The sequence below is a fragment of the Pholis gunnellus genome (assembly GCF_910591455.1).
Source record: "Pholis gunnellus genome assembly, chromosome: 11".
NCBI classification, from domain to species: Eukaryota; Metazoa; Chordata; class Actinopteri; order Perciformes; family Pholidae; genus Pholis; species Pholis gunnellus.
The window spans coordinates 5,525,545-5,542,862 of NC_136538.1; the positions used below are offsets into that span (position 1 = coordinate 5,525,545).

Consider the following 17,318-nt stretch of genomic DNA (forward strand, 5'->3'; position numbering starts at 1 on the left):
ACCTTCTTGCTTATAAATCTGCTGTGCAAAGGATTGTGGGTCAGATTATCCAGGAAAGCATGCTGGCTTGCATACTGCAAAATTTGACCGAATGTAGTACACAAACTGTAATTCCTGCAGCAAACACCCTCAAAGTGGATACATCACGACGACTGTCAAAAACGACCTGCAGGAAAGACAAGATATCCTCAAGGGAGCAGGAAGGTGGAGCGAGGCCCTTCATCTGGCACCAGTCAACAAGTCGAGTAATCCCTCTAACTGTGAAGGGCCGGGGATCTGACAACCTCCTGTCTGTTGAGGTTCACCTCCACAGTGGAGTTGTCCGACCTTAACATGACGTGCTTCCCCCTCAGTTGTGGAGCGAAATGGTTCAGTATCTTCTCGACAGCAACAAGCTCAGACAAAGTGAAGGGACACAGCTTCTTATCCTCCATCAGAGAGAGAGTGTGTCCTCACGTCACCATCACAGTATGCAGTCTGACTGGTTGGAGTCTGAGCTGTGTTCACAGGATCAAATGTCATTGTGAACAGAAACCTCCTCACAGCTCAAACAAGAATCTTTTAGGATCAAATTCAGCATCTGTGGAAAATTTCAACTTGTAAAGAGTTGCTTTGACAACAGACTGGATTCTGTTGATTAGACCAGATAGTTTAGGATCCATGCACGCCCATCTTTGTCACCTTGTCTCCTTGTAGACTAGTAGGGAACAGATGATCGAGCAGAAACCTTTGCAGCAAATGTTATGTAGAGTGTATCTTGAATAAATACATGCACTAACAGTCTGACTTGAGAGTGTTTTTAATCTTCACTCCACTTTGTGGATCTGGTTGAAGCTGTTGGGGCGGGACAACTTACCCACGTATCAGTCTTTAGCTGCAATCTAAATCATTTACTTTTTACTTTTAGGACATACTGCATCTTCCTTACAAAGTACATACTGATGCATGCAGTCTGCATTCAACTGGGACAAACTGCTTCCTCAACACATGGCACCTTAAACTTTGACCCTCTTGCTCATCTATCTCCTGTGCCTGTGAAAGCATGCTGGCTTGCATACTGCAAAATTTGACTGAATGTAGTACACAAACTGTAATTCCTGCAGCAAACACCCCCAAGGTGGATACAGCACAACCACTGTCAAAACTAACCTGCAGGAAAGACAAGATATCCTCAACGGAGCAGCAAGGTGGAGCGAGGTCCTTGATCTTGCACCAGGCCACAAACGAGTAAAGTTATCCCTCTAACGGGAGGAGACATGTGCATTCTAATACGTGTAGACAACAGGGGTCGGGAGACCCAGGTCGCACAGTCTCACTCTTAAACCTCCAAGAGTGAGAGTGCTGACCCAGAATGGAGCACTCTCCTTGTCGCAAAGCTGTGGACAGGTCCGGTAACCACTAGTGATGCAAGGTGCAGGAACCACCTGGTGACTAGACTCTCCAGAGCTACCATTAACATGGACAGGTTTTGCTTTGAACCCCGTTGAAGTGCCCACTCCCAAAGGGGGACACTGGGTGTTTTCTCTAATTTGGAATAAGAGAGAAAAGGGGACGATCTGCCAGACACCGCTGACAACCTCCTGTCTGTTGAGGTTCACCTCCACAGTGGTGTTGTCCGACCTCAACATCCTTCCACCTCAGTTGTGGGGGGAATGGTGCAGCACCTTCTCAACAGCAACAAGCTCCAATAGGTTGATGTGACAGGAGGAGTGCCATGTGCCTCCCACCCTGGCTTCCTAGATGTCCCACCCCGACCTGCCGGGGTGGGCCCCGTGAAAACCAGCACGTATTGGGAGACGCACCCCAGGAGTACCAACTCGCCAAGATGTCCCGAATCCTATGTAACCGAAGCCGTGCAAACCATTGCTGAAGGTTTCTCATGTGCAGCATGATAATATGAAGTACTTTTACCGTGTACTTTTTAAATTCTACTTTAAATTTAGACAAAAATGGTTTAGATTATTCAAAAAGGAAAAGGTAAAAGTAATTCATATTATATTTGGTATATATTTTGGTATATTATATATTTACTTATATCACCAGTGGTATCAATATTCTCCCTGTAGAGTCCAAGAGCCAAAGACTCTGTCAAGACTTTATCATCACATATCATCTGGTTTTAACAAACAATTCTTCACCTGTCTTTTCTCTCCTGATTGAAATGGATGCAGTCAAACCACATTTCTGTTGCCTGACTTTGGGCTTATGTAACCTACCTACATACTTTTTCAGCATTTCTTTCATCTGTGTCTCTGATCAAATGTAAACTGTTTCTGGGGTTTACTGTTTGTTGTTGGAGGTCCCACAAGCACATGTCTCTGGTCTCCCTAGTTTGTCCTCCTTATTCTCTCTTTTTACTCAGGCTTAGATGTGCTGGCTTATCTTCAAGCCTTGTGTTTGGCAGGACTTTGAGGAAGAAGTAAGGATGAAGCAAAAAAATCTAACTATAACAAACACGCCTACAAATGTTACCTTTTAGTGTTTGTTCGGTTCTTGTTGCTGTCTCTTTTAAATATGGTTGTCTTTCTACTTCAGTACATTCATGCTGCTGTTACGCACCCCTCCACCTCCCCATCTCCGCCCAGTCTTCACAGATCCATCAGCTGTATCAACTCATCATGCTATCAGCCTTATCAGCCTCCACCACCACCAGTGTCTGGACTCCATGGGGGGTTTACCAGAGGATTACTCAAAGAGTCCGTTACATGTGGTAAGTTGGAAATGTTTAGTTTTCTGTATGATTTTTTTGGGTTAAATGCACCATAATTGTAGGTACTAGTAAAGTAAATTAGTAAAGTAATGACGTTCCTTGTTGGGTCAGAATCAGCTTTTTGTTCTTGTTGTTTAAACACCCGATGAATGCCAAAAATTAAAAGTGGTGAAATATCCTATCAAAGGTTCAAATCAATAAAAAATAGTCCACCTAATTTACTTGAATTCTACATATTGATTCAGTAAACATGTTATTCAACATGACCAAAGATAGTTTGTTTAAACATGAGGCTTGAGAAACCTAGGAGCAGAGCGCTCCGTCCTCTCACAGCCAAATCTGGGGCAGCACCTCATGGTCTGGAGCAGGGGTCTCAAACTCATTTTCACTGCAAGTGAAGCATTACGAAAGCATCACGGTCGCCCTCAAAGGGCAGGTTGTAAATGTAAGACTGTGTAAATGTAACTACTCCTAACATATTGGTAAATAACTGTCTCTGCATTTGATTATTGTTTATACAAGTGTACAAATATTGTACATGCAGTTATATAAATGTAAAAATATATTTAAGCACATTTCTGTTATTATAACTTAAATCCTTTTAATTTTAAGAAACCCACATTACTCTATCAAATTTTTAAAGAAAATAGCAAAGACAAATATCAAAGCCTCGTCTTCAATGTACTCACAATACATTTCAATGTCAAATGTAGGGTAACCAGCCAAAGAGCTGCTTCTATGACTGTGTTTAAGTATCTCATAACTTCAACTTTCTATCTCATAATTATGAGATAATAATTATGACTTTCTATCTCATAATTATGACTTTCTATCTCATAACTTTGACTTTCTATCTCAGAATTTCGACTATTGGGATATTTTTATTATCAAGTCTAACTTTTAATTATTTATTTATTTATTGAATTTTTTTGAACTTTTTCAACTTTTTTGCTGGCGGATTCGCGTGCCACATAAAATGACGTGGCGGTGAGACTAAGCGACCTGGAGCTCTGGGCCCCTGTTGTCTACACGTATCAGAATGCACATGCCCCCTCACGTTAGAGGGATTACTCGACTCGTTTGTTGACTGGTTCCAGATGAAGGGCCTCGCTCCACCTTCCTGCTCCCTTGAGGATATCTTGTCTATCCTGCAGGTTGTTTTTGACAGTCGACGTGATGTGTCCACCTTGGGGGTGTTTGCTGCAGGAATTACAGTTTGTGTACTACATTCGGTCAAATTTTGCAGTATGCAAGCCAGCATGCTTTCCTGGCTATTCTGACCCACAATCCTTTGCACAGCAGATTTATAAGCAAGAAGGTCAAAGTTCAAGGTGCCATGTGATGAGGAAGCAGTATGTCCCAGTTGAATGCAGACTGCATGCATCAGTATGTACTTTGTAAGGAAGCTGCAGTATGTCCTAAAAGTAAAAAAAAAGTAAATGATTTAGAACGCAGCTTCAGACTGATATGTGGGTAAGTTTTCCTGCCCAAACAGATTCAACCAGATCCACAAAGTGGAGTGAAGAATAAAAACACTCTCAGGTCAGACTCTGTTGTCTTAGTGAATGTATTTATTCAAGATAAACTCTACACAACAAGTTTCTGCTTGATCATCTGTTCCCTACTAGTCTACATATACAAGAAGACAAGGTGACAAAGAGGGGCGTGCATGGATCCTTTAAACTATCTAGTCTAATCAACAGAATCCAGTCTGTTGTCAAAGCAACTCTTTACAAGTTGAAAATAATTTACAACTCTGGAGGTGAATTCATGTCCTCTTTTAAAGTCAATAATAGTGTTGGAGTGTTGAAGTTGTCAGTGATGAGGAGCTTTATGTTCTCAGGTTTGTTCCAGTGCGGAAGATGCTGTGGGTTAAACTTCAACACGTATCATATAAAGTCATATAAACATGATGCAGCTGATCTTTGAACTGAGTGCTGCAGGTTCAGACTGGTTTATTAAAGTGTTGGAGTGTGACAGTAGCCCGAAGACACTGAGGATTGATGAAGAAGAGGATTTAAAAATCATAATTTCTTCATCCTTCTGCTCTCTCTCTCTCTGTGTCTCTCTGCATTTGGGTCCATGCTGCCTTTTTGCCCTAAGTTGACACACTGGTTCACTCTTTGTTTTTATTTTAATTATGTCAGAAGTAAACTCAAATACACACAGCACAAAATTGATCTGACAACAGATACTTGAAAGTTGGCTGTCTTTAAAGTCTACATGCAGAAACAGTGCTGATTTCCTGATGAGACACAAATCAAATGAGACTGAAGACTAATGATGAACCCGTCTGTCTGTCTTCATCAGGTGGCTGCAGGTTATCAGCAACATGAAAAGGTATCACACTCAACACGTCTCATTACATTTGATACTGTTTTACCCTTCAACATATTCATTCTTACTAACTTGATGTTGACTGTGTCTCTGCTCTTTCACTTGAACATTGACTCATAATAAACCTATAAATCTATAAAACAGATAGTCGTTAGATTGAATTCTGATACTGGACTAAAGTCTGGACTTTGATACTTCAGGTATTTTATGAAGCTCATATTTCATGTTTATTGAGGCATCTGTTGGTCAAAGTGCTCTCATAGATCAAATGACCAGTTCTACTCTGTTAATTAATAACTTCATCTATGAAGTAAGAACCAATGTATGCAGATAAATCTAGGGACTGGTTTTAGAGGTCTGGGGAGTTGCAAATGTCTGACTTTTGCAGATGTCTAGGGCAAGTTGCAGCAGTCTAGGGACTACTTTCAGAGGTCTAGGGACTTGTCTTTAACTAACTGCCATGAACATCTGTATGCAGATAATACAATATTGTGTTGTATTGCCCACACTAAACCTGCAAAATGTGTTTACCGCTTTCCAAATTGCACTCAATGATCTAAAACTCGTATTGACGTTCTACCTCCGTATTCAAGTAGATGATAATAGTATTAGTTTGTCTATAAAGCCCTCATTGGTAAACTACTAGCTTACATCACGATGAATCAGACATTAGTGTCTGAAGCAGCAGACTGAACATTTTAAATAAAGTTGTCGATAAAAATGCTGACTGGAGCTCTTTAGATAAACTGTGAGGTTAATCACAGGTTCAACATTACAATTAGCAGACGCTTTTATCCACAGCAACTTACAATTCAGATTCTATCATATTTCTACACCGGGAGCAATTTTGGGGTTAAGTGTGTTGCTCAAGGACACATCGACATGCAACAAGCACAGCCAGGTATCGAACCACCAATCCTCTGCTTGAGGCACTGCTCTGCTCGCCACTTAGCCACCGTCGCAGCTGTATCTTTGTCAACGATTGAAGTCCTAGTGTTCACCCTGTGGACCCAGCAGTGTGACGGTCTTATTAACAGAGAGCACTTGAACACATCACAGAGTGGCAGGAGGAGGGCTCAGTGTTCAGGTCCAGAGGGTGGAGGTTTATGTTTCTACCTCAGCTGCTGAGCTTCCCCTGGTGGTCAGTGAGGTTTACACTCAGTCAACATAGTTAATGTTCAGCTGGGACTCATTCAGACTAATTACATTGTTAACCTTGTTTTTCAGATGAACAGTTTAAATAATTGACTCAGACATTTTTCAAGCAAACATTGATCATCATTCAACATCGTCATCTTGAGCTCTGAGAAATTATCATGGATCATTTTTTTTTTGTGTACTTGTTAAACTGTTAATCTACAATAATAGTTTGTTGTAGATGTGCATCTCTGTGTCTGGCATCAGCTTCTTGGTGCAGTGTGAACCGTGTTGATTAAACATCATCAGCTCAAATCCCATCTGTGCTAGAAGATGCTACGTGTCACATAATTACAGCTTCTTTATTCATAAACTTCAGACTCCCAGCACTCACACATTTTTGTGAGAAAATATATTTCTAATAAAATGTGGCTGTATTGATTTATTTTAAATATGAGCTTTAAAATGTAGTATTCTGGTGTACTCTGAGAAGAAAATTAAGTGATAAGACATTTACTTTAAGAAAAAAAATAATGTATTATTTAGTTATTAATCAGTATTTCAGCTCTATTATTATTAACCTTTATTTAGACAAAATCCATTGAGACTGAGGTCTCATTTTCAAAAGTTTTAGTTTTATATAAAAACAAAGCAAGAGTAGTGAGAACCATCGCCTTTACAAAATAAAGAATTTCGACTATGGGGATATTTTTATTATCAAGTCTAACTTTTAATTATTTATTTATTTATTTAATTTTTTTGAACTTTTTCAACTTTTTTGCTGGCGGATTCGCGTGCCACATAAAATGACGTGGCGGTGAGACTAAGCGACCTGGAGCTCTGGGCCACTGTTGTCTACACGTATCAGAATGCACATGCCCCCTCACGTTAGAGGGATTACTCGACTCGTTTGTTGACTGGTTCCAGATGAAGGGTCCTCGCTCCACCTTCCTGCTCCCTTGAGGATATCTTGTCTATCCTGCAGGTTGTTTTTGACAGTCGACGTGATGTGTCCACCTTGGGGGTGTTTGCTGCAGGAATTACAGTTTGTGTACTACATTCGGTCAAACTTTGCAGCATGCAAGCCAGCATGCTTTCCTGGCTATTCTGACCCACAATCCTTTGCACAGCAGATTTATAAGCAAGAAGGTCAAAGTTCAAGGTGCCATGTAATGAGGAAGCAGTATGTCTCAGTTGAATGCAGACTGCATGCATCAGTATGTACTTTGTAAGGAAGCTGCAGTATGTCCTAAAAGTAAAAAAAAAGTAAATGATTTAGAACGCAGCTTCAGACTGATATGTGGGTAAGTTTTCCTGCCCAAACAGATTCAACCAGATCCACAAAGTGGAGTGAAGAATAAAAACACTCTCAGGTCAGACTCTGTTGTCTTAGTGAATGTATTTATTCAAGATAAACTCTACACAACAAGTTTCTGCTTGATCATCTGTTCCCTACTAGTCTACATATACAAGAAGACAAGGTGACAAAGAGGGGCGTGCATGGATCCTCTAAACTATCTGGTCTAAACAACAGAATCTAGTCTGTTGTCAAAGCAACTCTTTACAAGTTGAAATTAATTTACAACTCTGGAGGTGAATTCATGTCCTCTTTTAAAGTCAATAATAGTGTTGGAGTGTTGAAGTTGTCAGTGATGAGGAGCTTTATGTTCTCAGGTTTGTTCCAGTGCGGAAGATGCTGTGGGTTAAACTTCAACACGAATCATATAAAGTCATATAAACATGATGCAGCTGATCTTTGAACTGAGTGCTGCAGGTTCAGACTGGTTTATTAAAGTGTTGGAGTGTGACAGTAGCCCGAAGACACTGAGGATTGATGAAGAAGAGGATTTAAAAATCATAATTTCTTCACCCTTCTGCTCTCTCTCTCTCTGTGTCTCTCTGCATTTGGGTCCATGCTGCCTTTTTGCCCTAAGTTGACACACTGGTTCACTCTTTGTTTTTATTTTAATTATGTCAGAAGTAAACTCAAATACACACAGCACAAAATTGATCTGACAACAGATACTTGAAAGTTGGCTGTCTTTAAAGTCTACACGCAGAAACAGATCAGATTTCCTGATGAGACACAAATCAAATGAGACTGAAGACTAATGATGAACCCGTCTGTCTGTCTTCATCAGGTGGCTGCAGGTTATCAGCAACATGAAAAGGTATCACACTCAACACGTCTCATTACATTTGATACTGTTTTACCCTTCAACATATTCATTCTTACTAACTTGATGTTGACTGTGTCTCTGCTCTTTCACTTGAACATTGACTCATAATAAACCTATAAACCTATAAAACAGATAGTCGTTAGATTGAATTCTGATACTGGACTAAAGTCTGGACTTTGATACTTCAGGTATTTTATGAAGCTCATATTTCATGTTTATTGAGGCATCTGTTGGTCAAAGTGCTCTCATAGATCAAATGACCATTTATACTCTGTTAATTAATAACTTCATCTATGAAGTAAGAACCAATGTATGCAGAGAAATCTAGGGACTGGTTTTAGAGGTCTGGGGAGTTGCAAATGTCTGACTTTTGCAGATGTCTAGGGCAAGTTGCAGCAGTCTAGGGACTACTTTCAGAGGTCTAGGGACTTGTCTTTAACTAACTGCCATGAACATCTGTATGCAGATAATACAATATTGTGTTGTATTGCCCACACTAAACCTGCAAAATGTGTTTACCGCTTTCCAAATTGCACTCAATGATCTAAAACTCGTATTGACGTACTACCTCCGTATTCAAATAGATGATAATAGTATTAGTTTGTCTATAAAGCCCTCATTGGTAAACTACCAGCTTTCATCACGATGAATCTGGATCAGAACTTTGGACCTAATGTAACACGCTCCAATGCTTAAGGTCCCATGAACAACTTCTGCTCTTGGAAAGTGTTAGAAAAATTCAAGCAAGACCGATGGAAAATCATTAATCAATTGGCCATTTATTCTTGCAAGAAGGAGACAGAGTTGATTCACATACAGTATACATGGATCGAGGCTGCTCAGAGGTCTGACTCTGAGCCTCGGATATTTATACCAAGTAAACAATACAGTGTCACAGGCAATACGTCACGAAAGCATAACACACACACAAAATGGCTTCCACGCCATGTAGTAGTCAGGAGGCTATGTTCTCATAACATAGCTCTGTACCCATCTTAACGCTCCCACAGTCCTTATTATCATTTCAATCCAGGACATGCTGCTGAGTGTTCTTTCGCATAGACTAAACAACTGTGGTGAGGCAGTTCACACAACAAGGACACATAAGGACACCAAGCTTTTAAAGCACACCTTATAATTAATCATTTAGATTTTCCCCAACAGAAAGTCAGCCTTTCCAGTCAGTGCTTCCATGTCATGGAAAGACCTCCAACACACATTGAGGATCAGTACTCTTCCAAATAGTCAGAGCCACGATCATGGGTCACTGTGGGTCAGTGTGTACTTGTTCTAGCTGATTCTGTTGATCACTCTTAGGGACTATTTACAGAGGTTTAGGGACTAGTTGCAGAGATCTGTTTCTCTGCTTTCACTTGAACATTGACTTAATTCCATAAATCCATAAAACAGTTACAGTCATTAGATTAAATTCTGATACTGGATTTCAGTTTAGACTTCAATACTTCACTGATTTTCGAACCAAGAACCAATGTAGTTATTTTTTATTGCTGTATTGATACATTTAGGTTTATCATTTAGATTTCTATGTTATCTGCAGTCAGAGAGTTTTTTTCACATTGAATCCAACAGAAACAAATCGGAGCATCTGTGAGTGTGAAGAGGATCAGCTGAGGGTTTCATGTCACAATAATATGAGCTGTGTGAAGAGTTTATTTATTTGTATTCTATATTTACTGTAAATTACATCATGTGTCTCTTTTACTGTCTGAAGCAGCAGACTGAGCATTTTAGATAAAGTTGTTGATACAAATGCTGACTGGAACTCTTTTTAGACAAACTGTGAGATGGATCACATGTTCAACATAACACATGTCATAATGTATCCATGATAACGATCGAAGTCCTAGTGTTCACCCTCTGGACCCAGCAGTGTGACGGTCTTATTACCAGAGAGCACTTGAACACATCACAGAGCGACAAGAGTCTGGGAGGGCTCAGTGTTCAGGTCCAGAGGGTGGAGGTTTATGTTTCGACATCAGCTACTGAGCTCCCCCTGGTGGTCAATGAGGTTTACACTCAGTCAACATAGTTCATGTTCAGCTGGGATTTTTTAAAATGTTGTTTTACAGATGAACAGCTTATTAAATAATTGACTCAGACTTCAGATATTTTTCAAGCAAACATTCATTAATTCCATCTCTTCCAATGTTATGAGTTGATCTTTCTCCATTTAGCATTTTCTCTTCATTGCATTATTGTAAACTGAATATATTGGGGTTTTAAACTGTTCCAAGACGTCATCTTGAGCTCTGAGAAATCATCATGGATCCGTTTTTGTTTGTACGTTAAACTGTTAATCTACAATAATAAAGTAGTTTGTTGTAGATGTGCATCTCTGTGTCTGGCATTAGCTTCTTGGTGCAGTGTGAACCTTGTTGATTAAACATCATCAGCTCAAATCCCAGCTGTGCTAGAAGATGCTACGTGTCACATAATTACAGCTTCTTTATTCATAATCTTCAGATTCCCAGCACTCACACACATTTTTATGAGAAAATATATTTCTAATAAAACGTTGCTGTATTGATCCTTTTCTTGTTGATAGCTGCTAGTTTTTCCAACAGCTGCTGAGACTGAAGACTAAAAACTGAATTACCTTCCCTGCTGGTCTTCCTCTGTGTGTCAGGATCCATCAGAGACCAGAGTCCCCTGGACCTGAACCTGAACCCAGCTGTGTGTCCCCTGAGACTAACCAGTCACAGAAACATGGCATCGATTTTAAAAGACGAAAAGTCTCTTCTGCAGAGTAAGTAGAAATTCAATTTAAAATGTACCTGACAGCTTCCCAGTATAGCTGGTCTTCTACTGCTGATATTAAAGTACTAAAGTCGACAGGTGATGATACTGCTATTTGTCCTGCTTTCCGAAAAGTAACGAGAATTAGTAAAACCAGAACTACATCAGTGATCAGTCACTTCCTGGATAAAACATGAAGTGGTTTATTATGTGTCCAAACTACAACCAGGACAGTGTGTTTGAGTTTAGACAATCAATGAGGGACAGAGTTCATTACAGTCCACAGTGATTTACAATCAGAGCAGTCAAACTGAGAACTTCAGGTAGTTGTCATGAAAAAAATGAAAGTACATCCTTCTCAAATAAACGACTGAAAGTGAGTTAGAGAGCTACGTTTTTATATTTTAAAGAAATTAGATCTATGTCGAGATGTACCTGTATGTGTGAAGGTGTCGTGTGACAGATCGTGGTGGAAGATGTTCAGAGACTCTGCTGTCCTGACTTCAGTAGTTCATTCCACCACTGTGGGACCAGAACAGAAAAGAGTGATGATCGAGATGAGAGACCACAGGTTCCTCTGAGGGAGAGGCCGGCCAAACGTCCAGAGGTAGAGGAGGATAGTAGGGTTGGGCTATGGCTAGTAAGTAGGAAGGACCAGTTCCCTTCACTTCCCCCGCAGACCAGCACCAGAGTCTTGAGATGGATGTGAGCTGAGGCTGGGAGCCAGTTTAGAGAACAGACTAGAGAAGTGGTGTTTGAGAACTTGGGGAGGTTTTACATCAGACAGGAAAAAGCTTTCTGGACATAAACCAAACTATCTACAGGGGTCTGGGGACTAGAAGGACTAGGAGGAGGTCTCCTCAAGTGTGCTGTGGACCAAACCAAATCAAATAAGTGATGTGACAGGTCAACAGTCTTAAGACATGTGACTAACAACACATTGGTTAAAAAATAAAAAGTTTCGCCAAATACAACAAGTATCCCATCTGATGTGATTCTAGTTGTTTTAGTCATTGTATCCAATTTTCGAGACATAACTTTTACTGTCCAACAAAACCAGTGAAAGCAGAAAAAGAAATCTTCAGTCAGTGTTTCTATCAGTTCACAGCAGCAGAAAGAAAAGTCTCCTGTACCCAGCTGTGTGTCCATGAAGAGTGATGGGTCTAAAGGTTGGCTGATTTTCAAAGATGGACGCCGTTCTTATGACCCAGAGTAAGTTCTTAAAACAGATGAAACAGATGACTAGCTGTTACACAGATACAACTTTGGTCGTCTATCATTTATAGTCTTTGATCTGTCATTATGATCTCATTCCTCATTATGATCATAACATGACACAATATCTTTATCTACTTGTTGTAAATTTTACATCAGACAGGAAGTAGCATTCTGGATATAATCCTAACTCTAGTTGCAGAGGTCTGGAGACTAGAAAAACTAGGAGGAGGAAGTCTCCCCAGGGGTGCTGTGGCCAAAACCAAATAGAGACCCTTTGTTTCAAGTGATGTGGCAGATCAACAGTATTAAGTATTTGACTATACTGTGTTGCCAATAAAATAGCTTTTACTGTCCAATAAAAGCAGTAAAAGCAGAGATATAAATCTCTGGTTTTCAATGTGATCAGTCATGACAGGACACAACATCTTAAACTAACTGTTGTATTTGTGTTAATGATACAAACACAATGTGAGCTGATTCTTCATGATTCCTCCACAGCGATGACCAGGAGAGCTCAGAGGTTCCCAGAGGTCAGTCTGCCCAGCAGCATCAAACACAGCTGGACTCCATATCTATGGTCTGTAAATGTACAACTACTTTTACATCTATTCTGTTCCAAATCATCTCTATGCTGCACTTTGTAGACCAGTGGATTGTCAGTCTGTCCAACATGGATCTGATGTTTGGTTCCATGGTTTTAGTTTGTATCATTCATAGAATATTCTGTTGCAGCTGTTGGAGGAGAACATCGTCACTTTTGTGAAGAATGAGCTGAAGAAGATCCAGAAGGTTGTGAGTTCAGATTACCCAGAATGCTTAGAGAGTCAGAGGGAGGATGAGGAGGTGTTGGACGGTGAGGATGAAGAGCAGAGGAGGAGCAGCAGAGAGGCATTTCTGAAGATCACACTGCACTTCCTGAGGAGAATGAAGCAGGAGGAGCTGGCTGACTGTCTGCAGAGCAGTAAGAGGATTTCTCTAAAGATTTAACATGCTGGATAAATGGGACGTTTACTAATGTCTCAAGAGATGGACCAAAATATATTCATAGACTAATTGTTTTAGGAAATGATATGTTGAAATCTATTCTTTGACTTATTGATCTTCTTTGTTGTCTGTTCATTCAGGACTTCTTACTGCAGTTTGTCAGCGTGAACTCAAATCTAACCTGAAGAAGAAGTTCCAGTGTGTGTTTGAGGGGATCGCTAAAGCAGGAAACCCAACCCTGCTGAATCAGATCTACACAGAGCTCTTCATCACAGAGGGAGGGACTGCAGAGGTCAATGATGAACATGAGGTCAGACAGATTGAAACAGCATCCAGGAAACCACACAGACCAGAAAAAAACATTAGACAAGAAGACATCTTTAAAGCCTCACCTGGAAGAGAGGAACCAATCAGAACAGTGATGACAAAGGGAGTGGCTGGCATTGGGAAAACAGTCTTAACACAGAAGTTTGCTCTGGACTGGGCTGAAGACAAAGCCAACCAGGACATACAGTTCACATTTCCATTCACTTTCAGAGAGCTGAATGTGCTGAAAGAGAAAAAGTACAGCTTGGTGGAACTTGTTCATTACTTCTTCACTGAAACCAAAGAAGCAGGAATCTGCAGGTTTGAAGAGTTCCTGGTCCTGTTCATCTTTGACGGTCTGGATGAATGTCGACTTCCTCTGGACTTCCACAACAATGAGATCCTGACTGATGTTACAGAGTCCACCTCAGTGGATGTGCTGCTGACAAACCTCATCATGGGGAAACTGCTTCCCTCTGCTCGCCTCTGGATAACCACACGACCTGCAGCAGCCAATCAGATCCCTCCTGAGTGTGTTGGAATAGTGACAGAGGTCAGAGGGTTCACCGACCCACAGAAGGAGGAGTACTTCAGGAAGAGATTCCGAGATGAGGAGCAGGCCAGCAGGATCATCTCCCACATCAAGACCTCACGAAGCCTCCACATCATGTGCCACATCCCAGTCTTCTGCTGGATCACTGCTACAGTTCTGGAGGATGTGTTGAAGACCAGAGAGGGAGGAGAGCTGCCCAAGACCCTGACTGAGATGTACATCCACTTCCTGGTGGTTCAGTCCAAACTGAAGAAGGTCAAGTATGATGGAGGAGTTGAGAAAGATCCACACTGGAGTCCAGAGAGCAGGAAGATGACTGAGTCCTTGGGAAAACTGGCTTTTGATCAGCTGCAGAAAGGCAACCTGATCTTCTATGAATCCGACCTGACAGAGTGCGGCATCGATATCAGAGCAGCCTCAGTGTACTCAGGAGTGTTCACACAGATCTTTAGAGAAGAGAAAGGACTGTACCAAGACAAGGTGTTCTGCTTCGTCCATCTGAGTGTTCACGAGTTTCTGGCTGCTCTTCATGTCCATCTGATCTTCATCAACTCTGGTGTCAATCTACTGTCAGAAGACCAAACGACCTCTTGGTTGTCTAAAGTCCTTAGAGACAAACCTGAACCAAAACGTTTCTACCAGAGTGCTGTGGACAAGGCCTTACAGAGTCCAAATGGACACCTGGACTTGTTCCTCCGCTTCCTCCTGGGTCTTTCACTGCAGACCAATCAGACTCTCCTACGAGGTCTACTGACACAGACAGGAAGTAGCTCACAGACCAATCAGAGAACAGTCCAGTACATCAAGAAGAAGATCAGTGAGAATGTGTCTCCAGAGAAAAGCATCAATCTGTTCCACTGTCTAAATGAAGTGAATGATCATTCTCTAGTGAAGGAGATCCAACAATCCCTGAGTTCAGGACGTCTTTCCACAGATAAACTGTCTCCTGCTCAGTGGTCAGCTCTGGTCTTCATCTTACTGTCATCAGAAAAAGATCTGGACGTATTTGACCTGAAGAAATACTCTGCTTCAGAGGAGGCTCTTCTGAGGCTGTTGCCAGTGGTCAAAGCCTCCAACAAAGCTCTGTAAGTACAGAGAGAGTTAGATATGAATATCATATCTTAATTACGTTCCTATCTTTTCAACTTATTGCTTATTTTTTGCTCATCCTTGTCTCTTCAGACTGAGTGACTGTAACCTCTCAGAGAGAAGCTGTGAAGGTCTGTCCTCAGTTCTCAGCTCCCAGTCCTCTAGTCTGAGAGAACTAGACTTGAGTAACAACAACCAGCAGGATTCAGAAGTGAAGCTGCTGTCTGCTGGACTGGAGAGTCCACACTGTAAACTGAAAACTCTCAGGTCAGTTCAAGTTTATTTGTCTGATATGATTTAAACGTGTCTCTAAACTATCAGCTCCAAGCAGTATAAACAGCCTCTCTCTTTCTGAATTTGTTCATCAGGATTTCAGATTTCATGAATCCCTTTTTCACCAGGAAATAACCAGAACTATGGAACCAGAGGAACTAATCTCAGAGACTAATCTAGGGTCCAAAAGTCCTTTTTTAAATTTCCGTTTATGTTTCCATCGCATCGTAAGAACCTTGTAGAACAAGCAAATTTGATCCACAGCGGATTAGAAAACAATGGCGGCGCTTGAAACACAATTTTCATTCACAATTAAATATCACAGGGTCATCTGTTGTTCCTCTTATTTATACTTTGTGTTGTTGTGTTTGATATAATCAATGAATGAAAAGAAGTAAAGCAGAGGTAAAACATAAACAAAAAACTTGAATGTATGTCTCGACAGTGACAATCTGCTGAGAGATTGATGGTTGTATATTTCTGCTTTAGAACGTAACAAACAGGAAATCAGAATATGAAGTTTAATTTGTCTTTTTCACTCACTTTGTCCTCTCTCTTTCTCTCATTCAGTCATTAGCTCTCTCGTCCCCTACGCTTGTTTACAACCACTTTTTCTGTCTTTTTAAAAAGAAAACAAAAGTCAGGTAGACAACAGAAAAGCCTAACTTTGTATTTAACACTAATGAACCAACATTAAGTATTCACCCCTCATCCTGATATAGATACTACAGTACTTACTGTAAACAGTTGAGAACAATTAGCTGGTTTTGTATCTTCTTTAGAGTAGAACAGCAAGAATTGTATCCACTTTCACTGAACAAATTATCTTTGTTCTTTCTGATTGTACTTTAGTCCATACTCATTATTAAAGAGGATTTCATTTGAACAGAAATTTTATTTTTCTTCTTGTTTATTGTTGTCTCTTCAGTCTCAGTGGCTGTAACCTCTCAGAGGGAAGCTGTGAAGCTTTGTCCTCAGTTCTCAGCTCCCAGTCCTCTAGTCTGAGAGACCTGGACCTGAGTAACAATGACCTGCAGGATTCAGGTGTGAAGCTTCTGTCTGCTGGACTGGAGAGTCCACACTGGACATTGGAAACGCTCAGGTCAGATCAAGTTAATTTGTCTGAAATTATTGAAATGTGTCTCTAAACTATCAGCTCCATGCAGTGTAAACAGCCTCTCTCTTTCTGAATTTGTTCATCAGGATCTCAGATTTCATGAAACCCTTTTTAACCAGGAAAGTAACCAGAACTATGGAACAGGGGATCTAATCTCAGAGACCAAACTAGTGTCCAAAAGTCCTTTTTGTGAATTGCTGTTTGTGTTTCCACTGCATCGTAGAAACCTTGTAGAACACACAAATTTGATCCACAGCCGATAAAAAAATGATGGTGCCATTTAAAACACAATTTTCATTCACAATGAAAAGAGAAAGAAACTTGTATCAAACAATAGTTTGATGTTTTGATGCTCGCCATCTGCCACCAGTGTGTGTTGCCCTTCAGTCCAGACATGATTGTGAAAAGACAAACAGACAAACAATCTGTTTAAACCGTCTTGATAAATCATCACAATAGGAATGTTTTGCTGTTTTAAATAAGTTTAGCTTTACCTGGTTTTGGTTTGTTTTGCACTGAGAGCCAGTTCCCTGGATGATAAGAGTCGACTTGTTAAAACTACAGGTGGCAGTCGGCCACAGACGCTCAGTGAAGAACCAACAGCTGATTGTGGACATGGTTTGTCGGAGCCCAAAGAGATTTATTTAGGACTGGACT

At 40.7% G+C, this 17,318-nt stretch overlaps 1 protein-coding gene across 1 annotated transcript in view; it reads left to right on the top strand.

The window, feature by feature from the left end:
• Positions 1-17,318, top strand: part of LOC306703177 (NACHT, LRR and PYD domains-containing protein 3-like) — a 92,176-nt gene that overhangs the window by 72,361 nt on the left and 2,497 nt on the right. Inside the window, exons 12-13 of the mRNA XM_079169047.1 lie at positions 15,365-15,538; positions 16,473-16,646. Of these exons, the coding sequence (XP_079025173.1) occupies positions 15,365-15,538; positions 16,473-16,646 (348 nt within the window). The remainder of the gene's footprint in view (positions 1-15,364; positions 15,539-16,472; positions 16,647-17,318) is intronic.